Source organism: Radiomyces spectabilis, assembly GCF_025331425.1.
Source record: "Radiomyces spectabilis strain NRRL 2753 chromosome Unknown BYT42scaffold_13, whole genome shotgun sequence".
NCBI classification, from domain to species: domain Eukaryota; kingdom Fungi; phylum Mucoromycota; class Mucoromycetes; order Mucorales; family Radiomycetaceae; genus Radiomyces; species Radiomyces spectabilis.
Window position 1 is genome coordinate 924,406 of NW_026251938.1, and position 20,274 is coordinate 944,679.

General features: G+C 43.2%; 8 protein-coding genes across 8 annotated transcripts; 4 read left to right on the forward strand and 4 right to left on the reverse strand.

Annotated features, from left to right (window-relative positions):
• Nucleotides 1–595: 595 nt before the first annotated feature.
• BYT42DRAFT_521593 (isocitrate dehydrogenase [NADP]) lies at nt 596–2,937 on the reverse strand. Its single transcript, XM_051565282.1, has 6 exons — nt 2,329–2,937; nt 2,144–2,243; nt 1,922–2,082; nt 1,307–1,855; nt 1,043–1,230; nt 596–983 (listed from the first exon to the last, which is right to left on the reverse strand). The coding sequence occupies exons 1-6, from the start codon at nt 2,581–2,583 to the stop codon at nt 902–904; spliced, it is 1,335 nt and encodes a 444-aa protein (XP_051419801.1). The 5' UTR covers nt 2,584–2,937; the 3' UTR covers nt 596–901.
• A 1,026-nt stretch (nt 2,938–3,963) lies between these two features.
• Nucleotides 3,964–5,702, forward strand: BYT42DRAFT_584916 (Polymerase/histidinol phosphatase-like protein). The gene is made up of 5 exons (XM_051569930.1): nt 3,964–4,509; nt 4,576–4,603; nt 4,666–4,761; nt 4,817–4,974; nt 5,036–5,702. Exons 1-5 carry the CDS (start codon nt 4,080–4,082, stop codon nt 5,620–5,622), a joined length of 1,299 nt encoding a protein of 432 aa, XP_051419802.1. The 5' UTR covers nt 3,964–4,079; the 3' UTR covers nt 5,623–5,702.
• On the reverse strand, nt 5,703–7,271 carry BYT42DRAFT_521597 (uncharacterized protein; the record flags this gene model as incomplete). The annotated part of the gene is made up of 2 exons (XM_051565283.1): nt 5,703–7,003; nt 7,064–7,271. 2 exons carry the CDS (start codon nt 7,269–7,271, stop codon nt 5,841–5,843), a joined length of 1,371 nt encoding a protein of 456 aa, XP_051419803.1. The 3' UTR covers nt 5,703–5,840.
• Nucleotides 7,272–7,306: 35 nt separating this feature from the next.
• Nucleotides 7,307–8,871, forward strand: BYT42DRAFT_584922 (Alpha/Beta hydrolase protein). The gene is made up of 3 exons (XM_051569931.1): nt 7,307–7,919; nt 8,005–8,223; nt 8,287–8,871. Exons 1-3 carry the CDS (start codon nt 7,616–7,618, stop codon nt 8,835–8,837), a joined length of 1,074 nt encoding a protein of 357 aa, XP_051419804.1. The 5' UTR covers nt 7,307–7,615; the 3' UTR covers nt 8,838–8,871.
• Nucleotides 8,872–8,895: 24 nt separating this feature from the next.
• Nucleotides 8,896–10,030, reverse strand: BYT42DRAFT_503221 (lactate dehydrogenase B; the record flags this gene model as incomplete). Its single annotated transcript, XM_051564885.1, has 3 exons — nt 8,896–9,327; nt 9,394–9,606; nt 9,755–10,030. The coding sequence occupies 3 exons, from the start codon at nt 10,028–10,030 to the stop codon at nt 8,896–8,898; spliced, it is 921 nt and encodes a 306-aa protein (XP_051419805.1).
• Nucleotides 10,031–12,471: 2,441 nt separating this feature from the next.
• Nucleotides 12,472–13,286, forward strand: BYT42DRAFT_503276 (uncharacterized protein; the record flags this gene model as incomplete). The annotated part of the gene is made up of 5 exons (XM_051564890.1): nt 12,472–12,531; nt 12,605–12,709; nt 12,770–12,904; nt 12,967–13,106; nt 13,163–13,286. Coding segments are annotated over 5 exons (564 nt in total), but the record flags the coding sequence as incomplete, so codon positions are not given.
• A 1,773-nt stretch (nt 13,287–15,059) lies between these two features.
• Nucleotides 15,060–15,815, forward strand: BYT42DRAFT_584937 (uncharacterized protein). The gene has a single exon (XM_051569932.1). It carries the CDS (start codon nt 15,085–15,087, stop codon nt 15,784–15,786), a length of 702 nt encoding a protein of 233 aa, XP_051419807.1. The 5' UTR covers nt 15,060–15,084; the 3' UTR covers nt 15,787–15,815.
• Nucleotides 15,816–16,383: 568 nt separating this feature from the next.
• Nucleotides 16,384–17,267, reverse strand: BYT42DRAFT_584941 (Redoxin). The gene is made up of 3 exons (XM_051569933.1): nt 17,157–17,267; nt 16,894–17,089; nt 16,384–16,816 (listed from the first exon to the last, which is right to left on the reverse strand). Exons 2-3 carry the CDS (start codon nt 16,979–16,981, stop codon nt 16,461–16,463), a joined length of 444 nt encoding a protein of 147 aa, XP_051419808.1. The 5' UTR covers nt 16,982–17,089; nt 17,157–17,267; the 3' UTR covers nt 16,384–16,460.
• Between the last annotated feature and the right edge of the window lie 3,007 nt (nt 17,268–20,274).

Genomic DNA, 20,274 nt, shown 5'->3' on the forward strand with positions numbered 1-20,274 from the left:
TTCTTTTCATTCGGGGGACTCTCGATATCTGGAATCCAACTCGAAATTACCGTCACTTCTGGCCACGTCAATATTTTTTGCCTGCTCAAGCTGACACCGCCGATCCATCGCTTAACTGTCCCTGGAAGCAATTTTATTTTCCGCATCGAAGAAGAAGCTTACCTGGCGGTCAGTATTCATCGTTTTTTTTTTCGGTACACATTTGGTTCAAAGGCAAGTCCAATTTCTTTTCCTTTGCTATGATGTAATGAACGTATACTAATTCAAAATTTTTTCAATGTCATATAATCCAAGTCATGTCAAGCAATCAATGGCTATTGCAAACTCAAATAACAAAGGTAAAATATCTTGACGAAAATTTGAATCAATCAAAGAGCTTACTAACTCATTTTTTTTAAATACCCAACATACCCACACATCTTTCTAGATCTATCATAGCCTGGGCGGGATGGAACTGAGGGGGGGAACCAGTGCTGCCCTGCGCGTGTTCAGAAACAAATCACGTTGCAACGTATGCCATAAGGTTGTCATTAATATACCGAAGTTCCGTCAAGAGTTCTCGCCCAGGTTATGCCGTGTATGCGTTAGGCTTTTTGTCTGACGAAAGTCGCTCAATGTAAGAGGGCGGCCTCCGTTGGCAGGCGGCATCCATTGCACAGCGGGTGTACGGCTTGTTATCCATAAAAACCAATCACTACTTTCGTATTTCCGCATACTGGTCGCGCAAATGCGAGCTAGATAATTTCCCATGCAAATTTAGGATTTTTTTCTTACCACAAATCAGACTCATTTTTCTGCAGTTGGAAAGACTGGTGACAATTTCTTGCAAGTGATACATGAATCCTTACTTTACATTTGGCTATTTATTTTTGCTTTCTATGGAATGGTGGCCTATCTTGTCTTACTGAGATCTAATTTTGTTGAGAGTCTCGTTCACCTGTTCCATAAACTCTCCAGTGGTTGCGTAGTGTTCAGGACGAAGACTGTGGAAGATAAAAAGTTAATGACGTGACTTTTTCAGCCGTAAGATGTTTTCACTTACTCTTTGCCGTGAATAGCCAACGCAAGATCCTTGGTCATAATGTTGTTTTGGACAGTATCGACGCATGCTTTTTCAAGCTCCAAGGAGAACTTGCTCAAGGCCTCATTGTTATCGAGACGAGCACGGTGAGCGAGACCACGGGACCAGGCAAAGATGGACGCGATGGGGTTGGTCGAAGTAGGGTTACCCTAATGAATAAAATCAATTAGCTTACGGAAAAAGTCTCACTCACTCAACATTGTGATGAATCGTTTGCGTGTTTACCTTTTGGTGTTCGCGGTAATGACGCGTCACGGTGCCGTGAGCCGCTTCAGCTTCCATGGTCTTGCCATCAGGAGTGATCAACACCGAGGTCATCAAACCAAGGGAACCATAGCCCTGAGCAAGGATATCAGATTGCACATCACCGTCGTAGTTCTTGCAAGCCCAAACAAAGCCGCCCTTGGATTTTAAAGCCTGGGCAACCATATCATCGATCAAACGATGCTCATACCACAGCTTGGATTTTTCGAATTCAGAACGGTATTCCTGTTCGTAGATTTCCTGGAAGATATCCTTGAATCGACCATCGTACTTCTTGAGAATCGTGTTCTTGGTGCTCATGTAAAGAGGCATTTGCTTGGTGAGAGCCATCTTGAAGCAGCTGTGGGCAAATCCACGAATAGAATCGTCGGTATTATACATGGCCATACCAACACCACCGTTCTCGGGGAAGTCGTAAATTTTCCATTTTTGGACCTCGGTGCCATCATCAGGTGTGAATGTCATCTCAAACTTGCCGGGGCGGTTGACCACGAAGTCGGTAGAGCGGTACTGGGTTTTTTTGTCAAGAAATTAGACCTCTCTAAATTTCTACTCTCATTTTTCTCCCAGCCGTACCTGATCACCGAAAGCATGACGACCAATGACAATGGGTTCCTTCCAGCCGGGGACAATGCGGGGGATATTGTTAATGATGATAGGCTCGCGGAAAACAGTGCCGTTCAAGATGTTACGGATAGTACCATTGGGCGACTTCCACATCTTCTTGAGCTTGAACTCTAATAACACAATAAGACAAAGGGATTCAATTCTCCCGGATGCCGGGTATCACTGGCTTACCTTCCACACGAGCTTCATCAGGAGTGATAGTAGCACACTTAATACCGACGTTGTATTTCTTAATGGCGTGAGCAGCATCAATAGTAACTTGGTCATCAGTCTATAAAAATGTGGATAAAGATATTTTGGCATTAATAAAATAGCTTCACTCTATGGACGAATGTCTGTCCAGGACAATACTTTACAGCATCACGGTTTTCCATGCCGAGGTCATAGTACTTGATATCCAAATTGACATTAGGTAAAATGAGCTTTTCTTTAATGTCGCGCCAGATAATGCGGGTCATTTCGTCACCGTCAAGGTCGACGACCGGGTTCTCGACCTGAATGCGAGAGTCTCCGGTAGAGTAGCAGGCTTTGCTCATAACGGGGCGAGCCAACAAGGCAGCACCAGCGGAGGCAGTGGACTTACGGATAACAGCAGGAATGGCGAACGTCATGATGATGTTGTAAGCAAAAAAGACAAGTATCGCGAAAGAGATATGCTCAAGTTCCCTTTTTCACCTATCCCGATAGGGTTGTGACCATTAAAATTTTCATCATTTGGGCATAATCAGGATCTTGATTAATATCCTAGTGTGGGATTTCCACACATACAACCCCAAAACATATCTTTCATCGCTTGCATAAAAAGAAGCTTATTAGCTCTACCACATCAAAGCCTGCAGCTTCAAGGATTAATTTAATGTTGACTGTACCAATTTTCTTTTTCTCTGTTTAGCCGAAAACGACCATGTAGACACACAGAGTGCTCGAAATGAGTCAGAGAATTGACAGCCGACGAGAGAGGCGGAGATTGAATTACGATGTCGGTTTCCCATTGGCTGATATTAACAACTTTGATAACAATAGCTGGGCGAAGCTCTTACTTCCGAGGAAGACGTTTTGATTGGCAGATATTTTTGATCGAATCGAATGTCCTTATGTTGATTATATAATTGAAGCGTGCTTTTATTTTATTATATCAAGTAGTATTGTTCTATGAGTCTCCCCAGGACAAAAACAATCTGTAGGCAACACAAAGAGATGCCATTGATTAAGATTGATGAAATGTTGTAACGATGGTTACACGTGAGTAAAGTATGCAAGTTGATGAGTTATCGACGAATGGTCTGTGGGCATAAGAATCTAAAGAGCAGTTGGCGCTTCCGCCTGTATCCGTTCGTTATTGATAAAGAGAACAGCTCTGAAAGAATCACATGAATGATTGATAGGTCTATCGTGTTTGACGGGACGACCCCTTATCATTCTCGATCGACATGCGGACATTGTTCCATGATACTCCGCTATGCCATGCTGAAAGGCGGATATATGGTTCCCGATGGAATGCTTCTTGGAAAATCGAAGTGGACGTGCGTGATCCACTCGTTCTGATGGCCCATATTTACGACCGTTATGCTTGCTGTTTACAAGGCCATGCCATAATATAACAGTGGCAAATCGGAGTGGTTGCAATATATACCCAGTTAGATTACAAAATGTATCTTTTTTGAGAACCATGAGTTTCCGTTTCGGTAGAGCGGTGGTTCCTGAGAAGATGTGTCAACACAAATAGGGAAAAGGCGGACGGATCGTAAATGCATACTTTAGCAGCTGCAGGAGGCATATTTTTGTCTTGAAAACTGTAAATTCGCATTAAAAGTTTTAAATCTGGAAATGTGTTGTTGCGCGACCGAGAATGACCGTGTTGTCTGTAGAGCTAAAAGCAAGTGGATAAGGATAGATGCTCACAGGCTATGGAAACTAACCATCTTCTGTTAATATTTACAGAGCAATGCAGCAATATGGGATGCTAAGCCATCAGTGTTTCTAGAGAAATGGATCGTCTTTGCATGAATTAACTTTGGGTCAGTCTCGCCGGGGATTTATAATTGAACCTCCGTTAATGATGGCTGGAACCCAAGAATTCAAACGGTGAAAAATATCTCTTTACAGTATGGAAAGCGACGATTTACGAAAGCGTACAGATACAAGCAGCACGGCTTTCGCTGTCACTTCAAGCGAGACTTTAAGCGCTGATGGTGATTCCACTTCGAAAGAAGTCATTCATTCACGTCCTTGGCTCAAGTGGCCCGTGGCTGCGTATGAACCCAAAAAATACTGGACAGGATTCCTCTTACGATTCGCTGTCTTGATCGCTCTCATTGCTGTTCTCATTGGCATCGGACTTGGCTTGCGATATACAGATGGAATTCCTGATCATGAAGATTTCTCCCAGATGCAGTTCGACTGGCGAGTAGATCCTTCCAGCTATCTGAAGCCATTCAACGAGTCGTTTCAGTATAATACCCTTCTCGACGGCCATGCTCATTCCACCTACAGTGACGGTCGCTTAAATGCGAGACAATTGCTTGAATGGCATATTGGTAAGTTCTGCAGCAAAGATCGTCTGGACCGAACGACTTAACTAATGAATTCCCGATCGTGTATAGCTAATGGTTACAATGCCGTGATAGTCACGTAAGTAAAAAAAGGCTTCGCTATGTATGACTCAAAGTACGGCAAAGTCTGATGATGTTTAGGGATCATAATTCTGTTCATGGAGGGTTGGCTGTTGAGCAATTGGCGCTAAAGGAATATGCGGATAAAATCACCGTCATCCCCGGCATGGAATACACGTAAGAAAAGTCGCTGGAAAAGTGTGGCCATGATAATTGATTCAATGGTATGCAGATGTTGTCGAATACATATGAACTTCATCGATATCAATGAAACAGTACCTGTTGGGCCTCCTGTACCTTCAGATGAGGATTTGCGAAAGGCAATTGAACGTGTTCATGCTCTGGGTGGCCTCGTCATAGTCAACCATATTCCTTGGAGTAACACAACAGGTAAATTGCACAACCAACTTGTAAATGCTTGGAAAGAGGATACTCATGTTATACTCTATAGAGTATGGTTATGAATTACCAAGGTTACCGAACCATCCATCCGTTGCCGATCTAATCGACTGGGGAGTGGATGGCTTCGAAGTAGTTCATCAAGATACTTTCGACTATCCTACTTTTCAAACGACGCAAGCTCGCAATTTGATTCAGATGACCGGCACCGATTTACACCATCCGTCGGTTGCAGCGAATGTCTGGCTTGTTGTCAATGCCGTGAATAATACACGGAAAGCCATCATGGATGAAATTCGTGCCAGGCGCACCTCCTTCCTTTTCGATCCTGCTGGTACACCTCAACGTGCGTATCCGGTACCATCAAAGAAATACGCGCTACTAAGCCCTCTGCTGACTCTCGGCGGTTACTTTGGTATCTTTTACTCGGACTCGAAGGGGATGTACAGTTTTCAGGGTACTTTTTGTCACCCTGAGAAGTTGCAAGTGCATAAAGACGTTATTGGCTGGTTCATCTTCTGGGTCTTCATCGGCATTATCGCCTTTGAACTGGTACGCTTACTCATACTCGTTACCTGGGATGTCATGGTACGCCGCTGGCGACGACGAAGGGCCAATATCATGGGGTTGGATGAGTAACCATACTGTACTTTTAGCATTCATGTAAAATAAACCATTGCGGCATATCCTGCATAAAGATGCTGCATTTCAAACCCAATCACATCGACAAATTCTACATCATCTATGACATAATGTAAAGGTTTAGCGGAAAAGTTCTCACGCAGTCGATGGTGGTAAAAATTTTAATGATATGCGGGGAGTGGGGCTTTCAATGGAGCATACAAAGTATGTACAGATTATTCAAGTAAAACACGTGCTGGTAAAAGGATCACCTGATCATCGTCTATAAACAAGGGACTCACTGCTAGTTTGACGATTTTGTTCTTGTGGGCGCTGGTATCATCGATGATGGTCATGATTTGCTCATCGTATTTACTACCAACAGCAATACATCGCATAGACACATCAGAATCGCCACCGTGGATTTCCAGAGATAAAGCGATGCATAAATCCAGAATTTCTTCCCACAAGGACTCATGACCTTTGAGTGGGTTCGTATGTCCTTGAGAAGCGATGCTTGGAATCGTACCAAGCATTTCAATCAAGCGCTGGGTGAGCTGATCTTGGGTATGCTGCAGAAACTCTTTGGTAGCCGGGTTTAGTGAAAGTGATTGGACTGTCTGACGACGGTACCATTTAGCAAAGTTCGAACCGAGTGTGCTTTGGAATCGGCGAATCTGGTCCGTGTAAGCGGTATTCAACAGCTCTTGATTTTCGGTGCCAAAAGGAAGCGACTGAAGGTATAGTTCTACAATGTGAGAATAAAGAAATTGCTCCAAGACAATCCGCCAGTGCCCCTCGACCATGTCCTTGGCAAAACGTGTGAGCAATTCCGCCAGTTGAGCTAGTCGGTGCGTTAATGTGCGAGCGTTGATGACCGATGTAGGTTGGTTGATGGTGACTTCTGAACGGGCCATGGTATACGCAGGCGTCAACGGTTCATGATGATGTTGTGTCTTGTCATACCCCACTTGATCATTTTCCACCAATGACCGGAGTTTATCAATGACTTCCGCTTGGTGTTCTTGCATAAGACGGATACTACGAATTTGGCTTTGCAGCATTTCGTTTTCTTGCACCAATTCGGCATACGACTTGGGTGTTACAGAAGCAAAACTCGGTTGTGGCTGGGGTGGAGCCGTGATATCGTCGTTCACCACCGTGTGAGCATGTTCATGCTCGTCCATGTTACTGCTGGTATCGCTTCGAAAATCAGCCGTAGCTGAGCGTCCTGCATCGTCACCAAATTCAGCCGCATTGGACCGTGAGCGCTTATCATCGTCTTCGCCCGTGAGACAACTACTGTTATCCATATTTTCATCCAGGTCACGGAGTACAGGGATATCGGGATTCAGTTTCAAAGACGGCGCATGTCCGTCATCCACCGACAACACAGATGCTCGCTCCGTTTCTGTATCTCTTGGTTCGCCCACCAAACGTGGATGAGTGGATGCAGTACTCATACCACCACCGTGACCACTAATAACGGACTCTTGATCGTCAATGGTCGCTGCCACACTCCATGCGTCAGTATCTCGAGGTCGTGCAGTTTCCAACGTATCCAGTAGGTCGGTTTTGCGCAAATAAGCGTATCGAGCAGCTAAGCCTTCACTTTTATGAAACGACAGATCTTTCTCACTGCCATCGTGGGATGAAATGGAACTCATATGAAAAATGGTTGATGACTAACACTGAAAATGAAAGAAAAAGGAACTTGGTCGACCCTTGTGTGACTCGATGGGTATTTTAGGTGTCGGGATATGTAACCGCGTCCTTGGTTTTGTTTTTGGTTCCTTTCCTGTCTCTACAACCTTCTTTTTTTTCCTCATCCTTTTTCTGCTTTTTTGTAATAATGTCGTATGCAGTGATTCAATCCACTTTTGGATTTCCTGGAGCCAAGCCGTTTATTATTGGTTTGGTAGTGGCTCTGCTTGGTACCAAAAATGGTCGCTTATTATGTAAGGTCACAGATAGCGAGTTGAGAGTAATGGTGATAAACGCCGATTGACCCATGTGTAAAAATATAGTGGCCCAATCTGTGATAAAAAATATGCGTCGCAGTGTGCTGTATCTTCCTGCCCGATATCGTATTAAATTACTCGAGAGAATCCTGGATTCACCTCTTGTGACCGTAAGACGGATGTTGGGGCAAGCGTCTCGTCCATATGGCTTGCAGTTATCTTGGATCCACCGTATCAAGAAAGAAAGCTGGTCCGGAACGTGGATTATTCCCAATCTGCAGAAAAATCCACAACCGGCTGACTGGGCCGAGCAGATGGTACCCGAATACGACCTTGTTATTATGTACATCCATGGTACGCCACAGCCAAATAACCTAATTTGGGAGATTTTCGCGAAACCTGTTTTTGTCGTTTATGTAACCTACTTTATCTTGTTTAGGTGGAGGATTCCGCGTGGGATCTTCAGATATGTATATGGCCTCGTTCACTCATATAATTGAGCGACTTGACAAAATCCACGGATCCAGGGCAGCTATTCTCTCGGTTGAATACACGTTGGCTCCTGAAGCGGCTTTTCCTCGGGCTCGCGACGAATGTGTAGATGCCTATCGCTATTTGGTGCACAGCCTTGGTGTGGATCCCAGGCGTATTATTGTCGGTACGTGAAGAAAAGAAAGAAATAGAATTCCCCCCAGATTTTAAATGACCCACAAAAAATTAGCTGGCGACAGCGCAGGCGGCAACTTGACCGCCGTGACTCTTTTGCATATCCTGCAGCAACGAGAACATGCTTCGCTCAAGTCACTGCCGCCTCTTCCTTTACCTGCAGGCGCGGTCATGATTTCTCCGTGGATAACTTTGGAAACCACCGCACCTACATACGCCACCAACTCAGCTACCGATTACGTCCAAATCCGCCAACTAATTGATCACATGCTTGATTACTTGCCGGAATTGCGCACCATGGATGATCAACAACGCCACGAGTACATTTGTCGACCCGAGATTTCCCCTCTGTATGCCAACTATGAAGGATTCTGCCCTACCCTAGTGACTTACGGTGAAGCCGAAGCATTTCAACACGACAATGAACGGCTGGTACAGCGACTGCAACAACAACACGTTCACGTGGATGTCATCACTCGAGAAAATGCAGCTCATATCTGGGTCATTGAGCCTTTCGCTGCTCCTAGTGAAAAGATCTGGTTGGAAGACTGCTCAAAAATGGTGGATTGGTGTGCTGCAACGGTTAAAAATGCACGGGGATTCTAAAGATGAGAACTTTATTTACAAAACTGTATCAATATACATTTCAAATTTGATTTTCCTTCTAAGTGTTGTACTTCTCACAAACGGTTCTGAGTGACTTGGCGCTTGCCCATAACTGCTCTTGCTCAGATTCACTCAAAGGCACATCGTACACTTCTTCGATGCCATGCCAGCCCAACTTGGCCGGCATGGACATGGTTACTCCCAGTTTTTCCACGTAAACAGACAACGGCCGAACATCGTGTTTGTTTCGAATGATACTTTCACAGAGCGACACCGTGCATGCAGCAATACCGTAATAGGTCGATCCCTTAAGCTTGATAATGTCCATAGCCTTTCCGGCAATCTTTCGACGAATTTTTTCCTTATCGATGTCTTTCATTTCGGGAAAGGATAGTAAAGGCTTGCCTGCTACATTTGCGGATTCCCATGCAATGAACTGAGAGTCACCATGCTCGCCCAAGACCGCGGCATGAATTGCCTTAAAGTTGACCTGTAATAGCAGAAGCTAATTGATTAGATGTAGGTTTCACAAAAAAACCTTAAAGAGCGACGTTACCTTTAATCGCTCTGACAGGTATACTTTAAGACGTGATGAATCGAGAAATGTGCCAGATCCAAAAACTTGACGACGAGGCAACCCTGACAGTTTTTGTGCAAAAAAAGTAAGAACGTCCACCGGATTGGCCACGATCAGCATCACAGCATCTCTTTTGATAGGGCGCATAGCGCCAATGACGTTTTCGAGAATATCGTAATTGCGATCAATAAGCTATTAAAAAGCACCAAATACAGATGAGACATGGGATAAAAAACATCAAGAAAAATTTTTTCCCCTTCATCGTCACCCTGATCTCCAACCAAGTCTACGCCTCTTGATGTCCCCTTCACGACCAAGAGATCGGTGGTAATTAACTAACCTCTGTGCGAGACTCGCCTTCACGCTGCTTGGCGCCGGCAGTAATGATAATCACATCAGCCTGGCCTGCCTCCTGAATTGTAGCGTAACGGACACGAGTAGAACTGAGCACATTAGAGTCACTGAGATCCATTTCCTGTCCTCGAGCTCTCTCCGGAATGGCATCGACCAGCAACACCTCGTTGGCGATATTCTTCAACATCAACGCATACGCTATCGATGACCCAACGGAACCTGTACCAATCACTGCCACCTTGGAATGGGCCCCAATATCCATTGACGACGAATAGCTGCGGAACGACGATAGCTGTTGCGTTGGTGATCTAATGATAGGACAAAGGATGGCTGGAGCCAATGTTCGCCGAGCGCATCCAACGCTCATGGCGGTCACCGTGGGCCGAAGGTACGGTCTAAGAAAAGTAAGCTTGGAGGAAATCAGTTTGAAAAAAAGTATTAAATATATGAAAAGAGTGGGGAGGTAGAGGGTGAACAAGAGATAAGTAAAAAGGCAAATGAGCAAAAACTTTTAAGAAATATTGATCAACCAGTATTTTATATTCAATCTAAACACGAAGTTCGAAAAAAAAAAGAGTACAGATTACCTCCGTCACAATTCTGAGTCTTGCAGTACTCGACCTTTGGCTTATCGCTTATTATCATGGTGGTTTTTGGCAATATTTGGCTCTCTTGAGCTTGCGGGATGTCAATGACATTTCGCAAAATATTCCCTTTAGAGGAAGTCCATCCGAGGTCAAGATTGAGATAATCTCGTACACTTCTTTTTTCATTGATTCCACCCTTTTGCTTACATACAGCCCATAATAAAAAATCATCGATTCCACTTTTTATTATATTATGCATGCTGATTTGATTTTCCCAAGAGAGTATCAACTACATTTCGAAAAACTCAGGTGTCCAATGTCCAAAGAACGTTGATGCCTTTCGTCGTATGTCCATTGTTGACTTGATATTGCAATTAAAGACGATCTAATCATTTCTAACGTGTTTGAAATCCTCGCTTCGCTTTGCTTATGGATTACAGGGTAGTAGTTATGTAATCAAAGCAGAAAAAGCAAACAATGTCTTTTCGATACCTTATTATATTAACCCACGCAAGACAAATTTCAAGCACTATACAATATTGCTGCTGATTCGATGAATAGCATAATATACCCTAATCTCACATTCAGTACTTTTCTTAACGGAAGCCACATTTATGATAATGACGATACGAATGGTTACATGCAGAGACTGAGATGGTTGAGCATTGTATTCCAAGCTAATCGCTCCTTTTTCCTTTTATATCCTTTCATCATTTAATGAAATACAGTCTTTCTGGAAAGAGAGTATATCTATTGTCAACTTATCTACAACCAATCAGAGCGCACTGACAACTATAAGAGCTGTGCTGCTGCCAGGTTGATGTGATGGAATTTCTGTGTTTGTAATATGATACTGTTGGCGGATCTTTTTTTTTTTTATTCGATCTTCAGCGCATGGATCTGTCAATGATGTGAAAAGGTCTTGGGTAGCGCCGTTTGCCTCGAAGCAACTAAAATAGAAAGTCTCAATAGTAGCTTTCAAACACGCGCTCCAAATTAATCCCTGCTGATGTGGATCTTCAACTCCCACAATCGAGAAATGGTTCAAGATATCATAGGCGCAAAACAGCCTTAAAATTGCTCTGCTCTTAAATTTGTTGAGCAGAATTGACTAAAATAGAGACATCGTACTACGGTTGATCCAGTTAAAGAAAAAAAGTTCAGGCGAACTTTCACGACTTTACGAAAGGCTCATTATGAAGAGCTTGCAGAATATTATAAAACATCATTTTAAGCTTCATTATCAAGTTTGATGACAATACCATGAAAAAAAACACAGAAAATTTTGATCGTGACAAGTTTCGTTCGGCCAAATCGGATTTTGTGACAGGCGTCCTTTCTACCCATTTTCCGCAGGGCAACGCAATTTTTCTGAGCCCGCACTGCTTTTGCACTTGTTGAAAAGCTTTTCCAGAATAACGATGAACAGATTTCAACCCTACAATAAGAGAAGCTTTCCTCCACGCCAAGGCTCTCAACGACAACAGCGAACAGACTTTGATAATGAGACGATGTATGACTCATATAATAATCCGTCTCTAACAAGAGACGTGTATGGCGCACAGGGCCCAATGACTAGCAGAAGAGGTGTCATTCACGGTGTTAATAGAGATGTGAGTGTGAAGCTATTGAGTACTATGATGCTTTGCCTCGTATATGAACTATCTTGCCATTTAAGCTGGATTATCGAAGTAATGACCAACCCTATACGCATGGTTATACTCAGAGTTCAGCTCCTCCCTCACGAATGCTCCCTGGATCCATTGAGCAGTGGACAGCTATGCCCAATGAGAAAAGGTATACGCATAATCCTCGATATGGTAAGCTTCCAATTGTTATACGATTTACCTTCTCCAAAGGAAGAACATATAAGCTTGGAAAAAGTGAAAGAAGCAAGCCTCAAGATCTAAACTTATCTGTCATCTGATATGACGCTGAGTACCTCAAATCTCCCTACTTTATTTATATGTGCACTCTCTTCTTGGATGTCCAGTTGGCTTTATTGGATAATTTGGGCTTTTTTGCAATCCTCTTCTCTATATTTTAAACGCTCGTATATTTTGTTCATTCAGGAAATGAGTCAAAGTCACAAGGACCACGGGGAGGAAGCAAAAAAGTCGAAGAACGCATATCTCGGGAAAAACCTTGCCGAACGTTGTTTGTGAGAAATATACAGGTATCTTTTGGGATCATTGGATTATCACTATGCTTTATTCACACTGAAAATGCTTCTTTTCACTGGGTATTAGTATTCTACTAATGTCGGCGAGATTAAAGAAGTCTTTGACAAGTTTGGCCATGTCAAGGATATCTTCAATTTGATCGAGAAACGAGGGATGGCTTTTATTACTTTTGTAAGTCTATGCTTTGTATTGGCATCAGTGATGGCCTGGGTATGCTAACCGAACCCCTAGTATGATTTGAGAGCTGCCGAAGATGCTAAAAAGGCTATGCAAAATGGCGTTTTTCATGGTCGTCACATTGATGTCCATTATTCTCTGCCCAAAGAAGAAGAAGTAAATAGCGCCTGTGATCGAACAAAGAACCAGGTGATTCTCTGTCATCATATTTGTATGTGCGAGACACTCTTACTGAACGTCAGCTTTGTCAGGGAACCTTGCTCGTCACACTCAAAGACAGTGATTATGGTCTCAGAGACGATGAGTTGTATTCTTATTATTCACAATTTGGCGATATTAAGAACATCCGCACTCCTTACTTCAAAACCGCTAATAAGAACCGCGACCGCTTGTAAGACTTGTAGTACACGCTGAGCTGAGATGATAGACTAACCTTTGAGGCCATAGTCAACGTCTGATTGAGTATTACGATTCGCGTGCGTGCGTAGAGGCTTACGATAACACATTGGATCAACCGTATAAGGGTGGTTATTGGCATTGCGCCTTCTTTTGGGACGCATCTTTGAGGTAAGTAAAAACACTGGCCATGATTAAACAGTATTTCGTTTACGCATCATGTTCCCATAGAGAACGTGAACTCTCAGTATCAGGAAACGCAGATAGATCGCGGTCGTCACAGCACCCTGCTCGGCCAAATACGCTTACATCAGATGGCAATGGGGATCGTGATAATCCTCGTATGAGGAGACGAAGTCGAAGTCCAGTTGCTTCCAAACGCCGCGGTGGTCGCCGTCAATTCCGTGATCAGTCCCCACGTAAGTGAGCAAGAAATTGAGAGTTTTTATCCGTCATCTGATTTTACCTAATGGGCACGTCTTCCGGTATCAGACCGCAAAGGTTCGTTTAGTCGACATCGATATGACGCGCCAGCTGGCGTCGGAAACCAACCGCCTACTGGTCCATTGGCTATCAATGTAAGTATCTCCATATCCTATGATAAAATGGGACGCATTTCATTGATTCCTCGCTTCTTTTACTTTATCAAAGGAACAATCGAATCAGTTGGAAAAAGCCCAACAAGCACAGCAGGTAAATCTAACTTGTGCGGGGTCAATGATACTATCATAGGAATATTTACCATAAATGTCAATATAGCTTCTCGCAATGCTAACGCAGAATCCGGACGCGGCCAATGCACCTTCCTATCCAACATATGCTACTGTCCCGACAACGGCAGCACCGACTCTAACTGCTCCGTATGTACAGCCTACTACTCCTTCGTACCCCCAAGGTGCATCCACAAATATACCACCGGTACAGCAAGGCCAAGTCCAGCAGCTTTTGGGGCTACTAGTACGTTGAATCTTTGTTCTTCTGTAGGCCATATGAAAAAGGAGGCTGATGATTTTTAATAGTCTCAAATTGGCACTCAACAGCAGTCATTCACCGTGCAAGAACAACCTTCACAACAAATGACTCCAGCTGCAGACGCCTTGAATCAACTGGTTAACTTACTACAAGGTCAGCAACCAACTCCGTCACAACCATCATCTATGCCGCCATCCACTTCAGCATATCAGGGCTACTATCCATCATGAAGTTTATCGACTGTAAATAACTTGAAGAGCTGAAAAAGGCTATAACTTAATACAATGATGTACTCCTATGGAATCAGTTGTGGCTGTCTAGGATTAGTAATTGGGTGTGTGCAGAGTAGATCAACCAGTATTCTGGTTCTTCTCTTTCTGCTGATTTGATTCAAGTCGCTCGAGCTGAACTAAACCTATAATTCTGCTGTAATGGGCTGTTCCCTAAAATCGGTTTCCTTGCTACACGTTTAACCTTGCGAGCGGAGCATGGAACATAAATACCACCACTCGATATCGCATAAGACGCACAAACAAGTCCACGAAAGGCGAAATCAGAAATGGATCCAAGTGGTAATGCAAAGAAGAAATGATTCTTTTTACAAGTGTACAAGGCACTGCAGTTACTGAAATCGCTTCAATGTTAGCCAAATCGCGTGGTGCAATAGTAGGCGTGTATGCGATGATCTCTAAAGAACTTTTCTTATCGTAATCTGCGGCAAAAATTTAGAGTAAACCCGTCAATCAAAGGAACAATGTGCCCTCAAAATAATTTCAGAAAAAATTAATCAGAATCTCGTGCCCTTAGAAAGTTCTTTGACTTGAGCAAAAGAGGTTTAGGAGATCAGCAAACTAGAAAAAAAACGATCTATAGCATTCCTACCCCGTGGAGCAGGGGATAAGAAGATCTCGTGACGCGTGTATATTCTGCGACTGTAGGCTAAATTGTTTTTGTTCATTGCTTTCTTGATTGATTTCTTTTCCCATATTTTTTTCTTCCTTATGACAGTATCCATATCCAGGTCGCAAGTATACATCATACAAACATGCATACTGTCGCTGGTGCTATCTATCCTCGTCGTCGCCCTGTCACTAGGCATCTACAGTAGTGGGACGGTCCCGGTGTTTAACATCCTCACCCAATTTTCAAAATTTCAAACGATGCTCGCGATCGTTCAGGACCGACAACTAATCGCTACGCTGGTAGCTTCGCAGGCGTCTATATTTTGCCGATTGTTTCTTCTCTTGAATCATTCCTTACAAGAACACCTTTACGTAAACAATAACCGCTCAACCGATTGGCGTACGGTTAGTGAACGCGTATGCTTGTTGTTGATGTCCGGGGGTCTTGCATGGAGCTGGGTGCTATGTATCCTTTTCGACCGTCAAGCGATCGCGTTGGCTTTGCAACAGCTGGGATCCACGGGAGACGATCATATCGCGTTGGGCTTGTGGCCTGACATGTGCGTTCCTAGACGCGAATTGTTGGATTCTACTGCCATTGCCGTTCGGTCCTGGTGGCCTTACTCGCTGGACTGTATTATCATCGACAGCGTTCAGATGATCAAATTCGCGCTGGTTCTTATCTTTATTTTCGAAGTTGGCCTATTTCTAATTGTCATTTTGCAAACAAGTTGGTCCACCCCTCCTAACAAGGAATCCTACGACGCAGAATCCGTCAACAAATGCAATCCTTTAAAATAACTGCGTCGAACTTTTTTTTTCACGCGCTGCCAACGAATGAATCGAAAAATCGCAAACACCGCACTCTATATTTCTCTAGAATATCCCATATTTCACATCAACTTGTATATTGTTCATCGTTATTTGCTTCGTCCATCTTGCATATACTTTTTATAAATGACCTTGTATCTTAGCAGATACCAAAATCCATTTTCGAAACAAGCTCAGAGCATGCGGGTCTGCAAGTACATTGTATATCTCTTGGAACAAAAATACTGATCATTTATGCTCTCATGTCTCTTGGAACAAAAATACTGATCATTATGCTCTCATGTCTCTTGCAACAAAAATACTGATCATTATGCTCTCATGTCTCTTGCAACAAAAATACTGATCATTATGCTCTCATGTCTTTGTTGCATCGCGGTAAGTTGGATCTCTTCTCCATGCTCCCATGATCTTGACGTCTCACTGAATCGTAGTCGGTGCTTTTGTATCATTCCTTTCTTTTTAGCGTGGCTGTCCAGCAATCACAAAGTTCAGAGCACGAAAACAATCTCCGGATGCCTTGCATTACGTCTTCTGGTTTCTCAACAAAAAAAAGAAAAATAACGAGCACTCCGCACATTTTTACTTTCTATTTCCATTTTTGATCTTTATGAATTTTTTATTTTTCTTGTTCCTGAAAAATTCATCTACAACTTAGCGAGAACAGCCTGAGCACCAGAAGAGGTCACGCCAGGGGCCTGCTCGACACCGACGTACTTGACGACCAAGTCATCGACAAGGATAGCGAAACGCTTGGAACGGATACCCATACCGTTGTTGGTTAAATCCTGGGTCAAACCAAGAGCAGAGCTGAAGAGAGCGCTGCCATCACCAGCCATGATGATCTTATCCTTGACACCGAAGGTCTTGCCAAAGGCAGACATGATGAAACCGTCAACAACAGACAAACAGATGATGTCGTTGACACCCTTGGACTGGAGAGCTTCGTGGGCTTCCAAGTAACCGGGAACGTGTTGCTCAGAGCAAGTGGGAGTGAAAGGACCTGGTTTTTTTAGATCGCGTTTTAGTTCATAAGTTAATTGCTTGTTTCACTGACTTAGATTGGTGGGTTATACATACCGGGGATAGCGAAGATGACGGCCTTCTTGCCCTTCAACTTTTCATGGATCTTGAAAGGCAAAGGACTAATTATACAGTGTATCAGCATTGATGTGTCGAAAGGAATGGATAGGACCACTGGTAGCACTTACCGAGGGCATGCTTTGATGTCGTCATTGGGGTTGTAAGGAACCCATTGAAGAGTGCCGTCAGGAATCTACACAAATAGTCGGTGATGAGTTTTTCTCGTTTTCAAAAGACATCATCCATATGATAACACTTACAATATCTCCTACTTTGATGACCTATACAGATGGTTCGAGAAAAGAAATGCAGGCTTAGTATCAATGTAGACCCCATAGATGGGCTATTTTACCCCAGGTGCTTACCATGGTATAATTTAAGGAAGAAAAGGAACGCCGAATGTACCCTGCGACAGATTATATCCAGTTATTATTCAGTCTCCGCGGCTTGATGTTCGACCTTTTCAACTCCGGTCGTGACAAATCGCAATCCTCGGGGGTTTAAAAGTCCGTCGACCTGAGCAAGTGCTCTTTTTTTTGACTTTGACTTTCACTTTCTGCTGCTTATCTCTGAAATATGGACCTTACCAAAAATCGCGATCAAGCACTCTGTATGTTTTTTACCAGCCCATAAATGAATAAAACATATTGCGATTGAGAAAAAGAATTGATGATATGGGAGACATAGAGATCTGTTATCAAAATGATCCGAAGCAGCCTGTTTTGGTCCTGCGGCAGAGGATACTAGAAAATCCGGACAAATATCATTGTTACGTTGGGAATGTCCTAATAGCAACACCATGCTGCAATGATTGACCATGATATAGAAACGAGTCCACTATGTGTTCTCTCTTTATGATGGATGTGATATAATTCCGAGACACGCTTTTTATTACTCTCTGACTCAATGTTTACGTAACAAGCCGTACACCCGCTGTGCAATGGATGCCACCTGCTACTGGATGCCGCACTCTTACATTGAGCGACATTCGTCAGACAAAAGCCTAACGCAATACGGCATAACCTGGGCGAGACTCTTGATGGAACTTTGGTATATTAATGTCAATACTCTGGCATACCATGAAACACTTTTAATGAACAAAGCAGCACTTATTGACCCCCTCCGTTCTGTCCCGCCCAAGGTTATGATAGATCTACAAAGATGTGTGGGAATGTTGGGTATTTAAAAAAAAATGAGTTAGTAAGCTCTTTGGTTGATTCAAATTTCGTTGAGATATTTTACCTTTGATGTTTGATGCAGCAGATACCGAGGGCTTCCCGACCGAAATAAAGAAAGGATACAAATATAAAAAAAAAAGTAAATACAATAGGTGCGTCTGTAAAAACCCCCTAAAAACCCTGTGGGAAAAAAAAGGAGGAAAAGACTGCAAGAAGACTATTCACTAAAATACAAAATACATACTACAACTACAAAATAAAATGGTCGGGAAGAAATATCGAAAGCGATACCACGGGAAGCAATCCATATGAGAGGAACCTGGGGAGGACGCGTCAGCGTTTCCCAATGAAAAAGAGAGTCACACCACCGACGATGCCTTTGACGACAAAAACCGGTTTGGCCACATTTGAGCGCGAACAAAGTAGAAAGATTTGGAGGGATGGATGACTTGCCAGGCGAAAAGAAAACCGGAGAGAAAACCAAAAGCTAAAGAAGGGGTAGAGAAAAAAGAACGTGAGTTTTTTCTTGTCGAAAAACGAATAGTCACATCACACAAAAGGTACCTTTTTGATAATACTCGACTTGACCGGTTACAGATAGACGCCGGATACACCATAGTCTGGATGATGGATGATGGATGTGGATGCGGGTGAGGATGCAATGATAGTGAGGGCTTTTCAGGTAAACGGAAAGAGGGAGAAAACCAAAGGAAAAAGAAAAAATTGAAGACAAAATGAATGAGTCCCCATGGATGAAACAATAGTCACTCTGCCAATGCAAGAATGATGATCAGGTCAACCACATGGGCCAAAAAGTGGAACATTTTCGGTTGGTTTACCTTTAAATCAAACATTGTGCCGAAAGAAAATATGTATACGGACCACACGTAAGCTTCTTCTTCGATGCGGAAAAGAAAATTGCTTGCAGAAACAGTTAAGCGGCGGAATATTTTTGGGGCGGTGGTGTCAGCTTGAGCAGGGCCAAGATATTGATGTGGTCAGAAGTGCCGGTAATTTCGAGCTGGAGGCCAGATATCGATAGTTTTCCCGAGTAAAAATTAAAGAAAATAAAACTTGCGTCAGTAAAAATCTCACAAAAAACCCTGTGGCGAAAAAAAGAGGGAAGACTGCGAAAAGAATACTTACATGAAAGACGATATCAAGAGTAGGAATCCAAATGAGGGCAACATGAGGAGGACGCGTCAGCGTTTCCCGATGAGAAAGAGAGCCACACGACCGAAGATGTCCTTTGACGACAAAAACCGGATTGGCCACAATCTGGTGCCCGAACAAAGTAGAAAGGTTTTGGAGGGATGGATGGCTTGAATGGCTTGCCAGGCAAAAGAAAACCGGAGAGAAAACCAAAAGCTAAAGACAGAATAGAGAAAAAGGACAGGTAAATTTTTTCTTGTCGAAAAACGGATAGTCGTATCACACAAAAGGTACCTTTTTTCATAATAATCGAATCGACCGGATCAGATACACGCCATAGTCTGGATGATGGATGATGGATGCAATGATAGTGAGGGATTTCCAGGCAAACAGAAGAGATGCAAAACTAAAGAAGAAGAAAAAATTCGGACAAAAATATGTGATTTTTCCATGGATGAAACAATAGTCACCTCACTGATGCATGAATGATGAGCTACACAGATCGAAGCATATCTGCTCCATGTATCATTCGATTACTGAAGAGAATGAAAGGGCATATACAGTATAACTGACAGATAACCCAAATTAAATGATGCTACAAAACACCAGATCGTCGTATCGTCAATCACCTTTCTTCAAAAAAGAGCTCCACTCACATTTTATGCTCTTTGATTGATCGGAAAGCCTGACCTCTTCATTACATTCACGTGTAATCCAAAATGGCCAGAAATTCGGAATGAGCGACGGTATAAACGTAGCCAATTACTTTTCCAAGTGTATGGTTTTTTGTTAGATCCTTCAAAAGAGCTCTGAGCTTGAGGTTGAAAACTCGTGCTGTCAAATCTGGCCGATCAGATACTGTCTGTGAAGCAAGAAGCTCATTCCGAATTTCTGGCCATTTGGATTACACGTGAATGTAATGAAGAGGTCAGGCTTTCCGAAACATCTGACGATACTCATTGCATCTTGGTACAGCTGTTGCATGTTTCGAGGGCTGCCAATGAATGACGACGGAAGGATGACAGGCTGACCGATGGAATTCATATTC

Bases quoted from the DNA above. Each gene is read 5' to 3' on its own strand.
- BYT42DRAFT_521593 (XM_051565282.1), bottom strand. From the start codon at position 2,583: ATGACGTTCGCCATTCCTGCTGTTATCCGTAAGTCCACTGCCTCCGCT. The intron at 1,231-1,306 runs GTAAACACGCAA...TTTATTCATTAG, and splicing joins ATTACCGCGAACACCAAAAG to GGTAACCCTACTTCGACCAA. The intron at 984-1,042 runs GTAAGTGAAAAC...TATCTTCCACAG, and splicing joins TTGGCTATTCACGGCAAAGA to TCTTCGTCCTGAACACTACG.
- BYT42DRAFT_584916 (XM_051569930.1), top strand. From the start codon at position 4,080: ATGGAAAGCGACGATTTACGAAAGCGTACAGATACAAGCAGCACGGCT. The intron at 4,510-4,575 runs GTAAGTTCTGCA...GATCGTGTATAG, and splicing joins ATTGCTTGAATGGCATATTG to CTAATGGTTACAATGCCGTG. The intron at 4,762-4,816 runs GTAAGAAAAGTC...AATGGTATGCAG, and splicing joins ATCCCCGGCATGGAATACAC to ATGTTGTCGAATACATATGA.
- BYT42DRAFT_584922 (XM_051569931.1), top strand. From the start codon at position 7,616: ATGTGTAAAAATATAGTGGCCCAATCTGTGATAAAAAATATGCGTCGC. The intron at 7,920-8,004 runs GTACGCCACAGC...TATCTTGTTTAG, and splicing joins TGTTATTATGTACATCCATG to GTGGAGGATTCCGCGTGGGA. The intron at 8,224-8,286 runs GTACGTGAAGAA...ACAAAAAATTAG, and splicing joins TCCCAGGCGTATTATTGTCG to CTGGCGACAGCGCAGGCGGC.
- BYT42DRAFT_584937 (XM_051569932.1), top strand. From the start codon at position 15,085: ATGACAGTATCCATATCCAGGTCGCAAGTATACATCATACAAACATGC.
- BYT42DRAFT_584941 (XM_051569933.1), bottom strand. From the start codon at position 16,981: ATGCTGATACACTGTATAATTAGTCCTTTGCCTTTCAAGATCCATGAA. The intron at 16,817-16,893 runs GTATGTATAACC...TAAAAAAACCAG, and splicing joins CGTCATCTTCGCTATCCCCG to GTCCTTTCACTCCCACTTGC.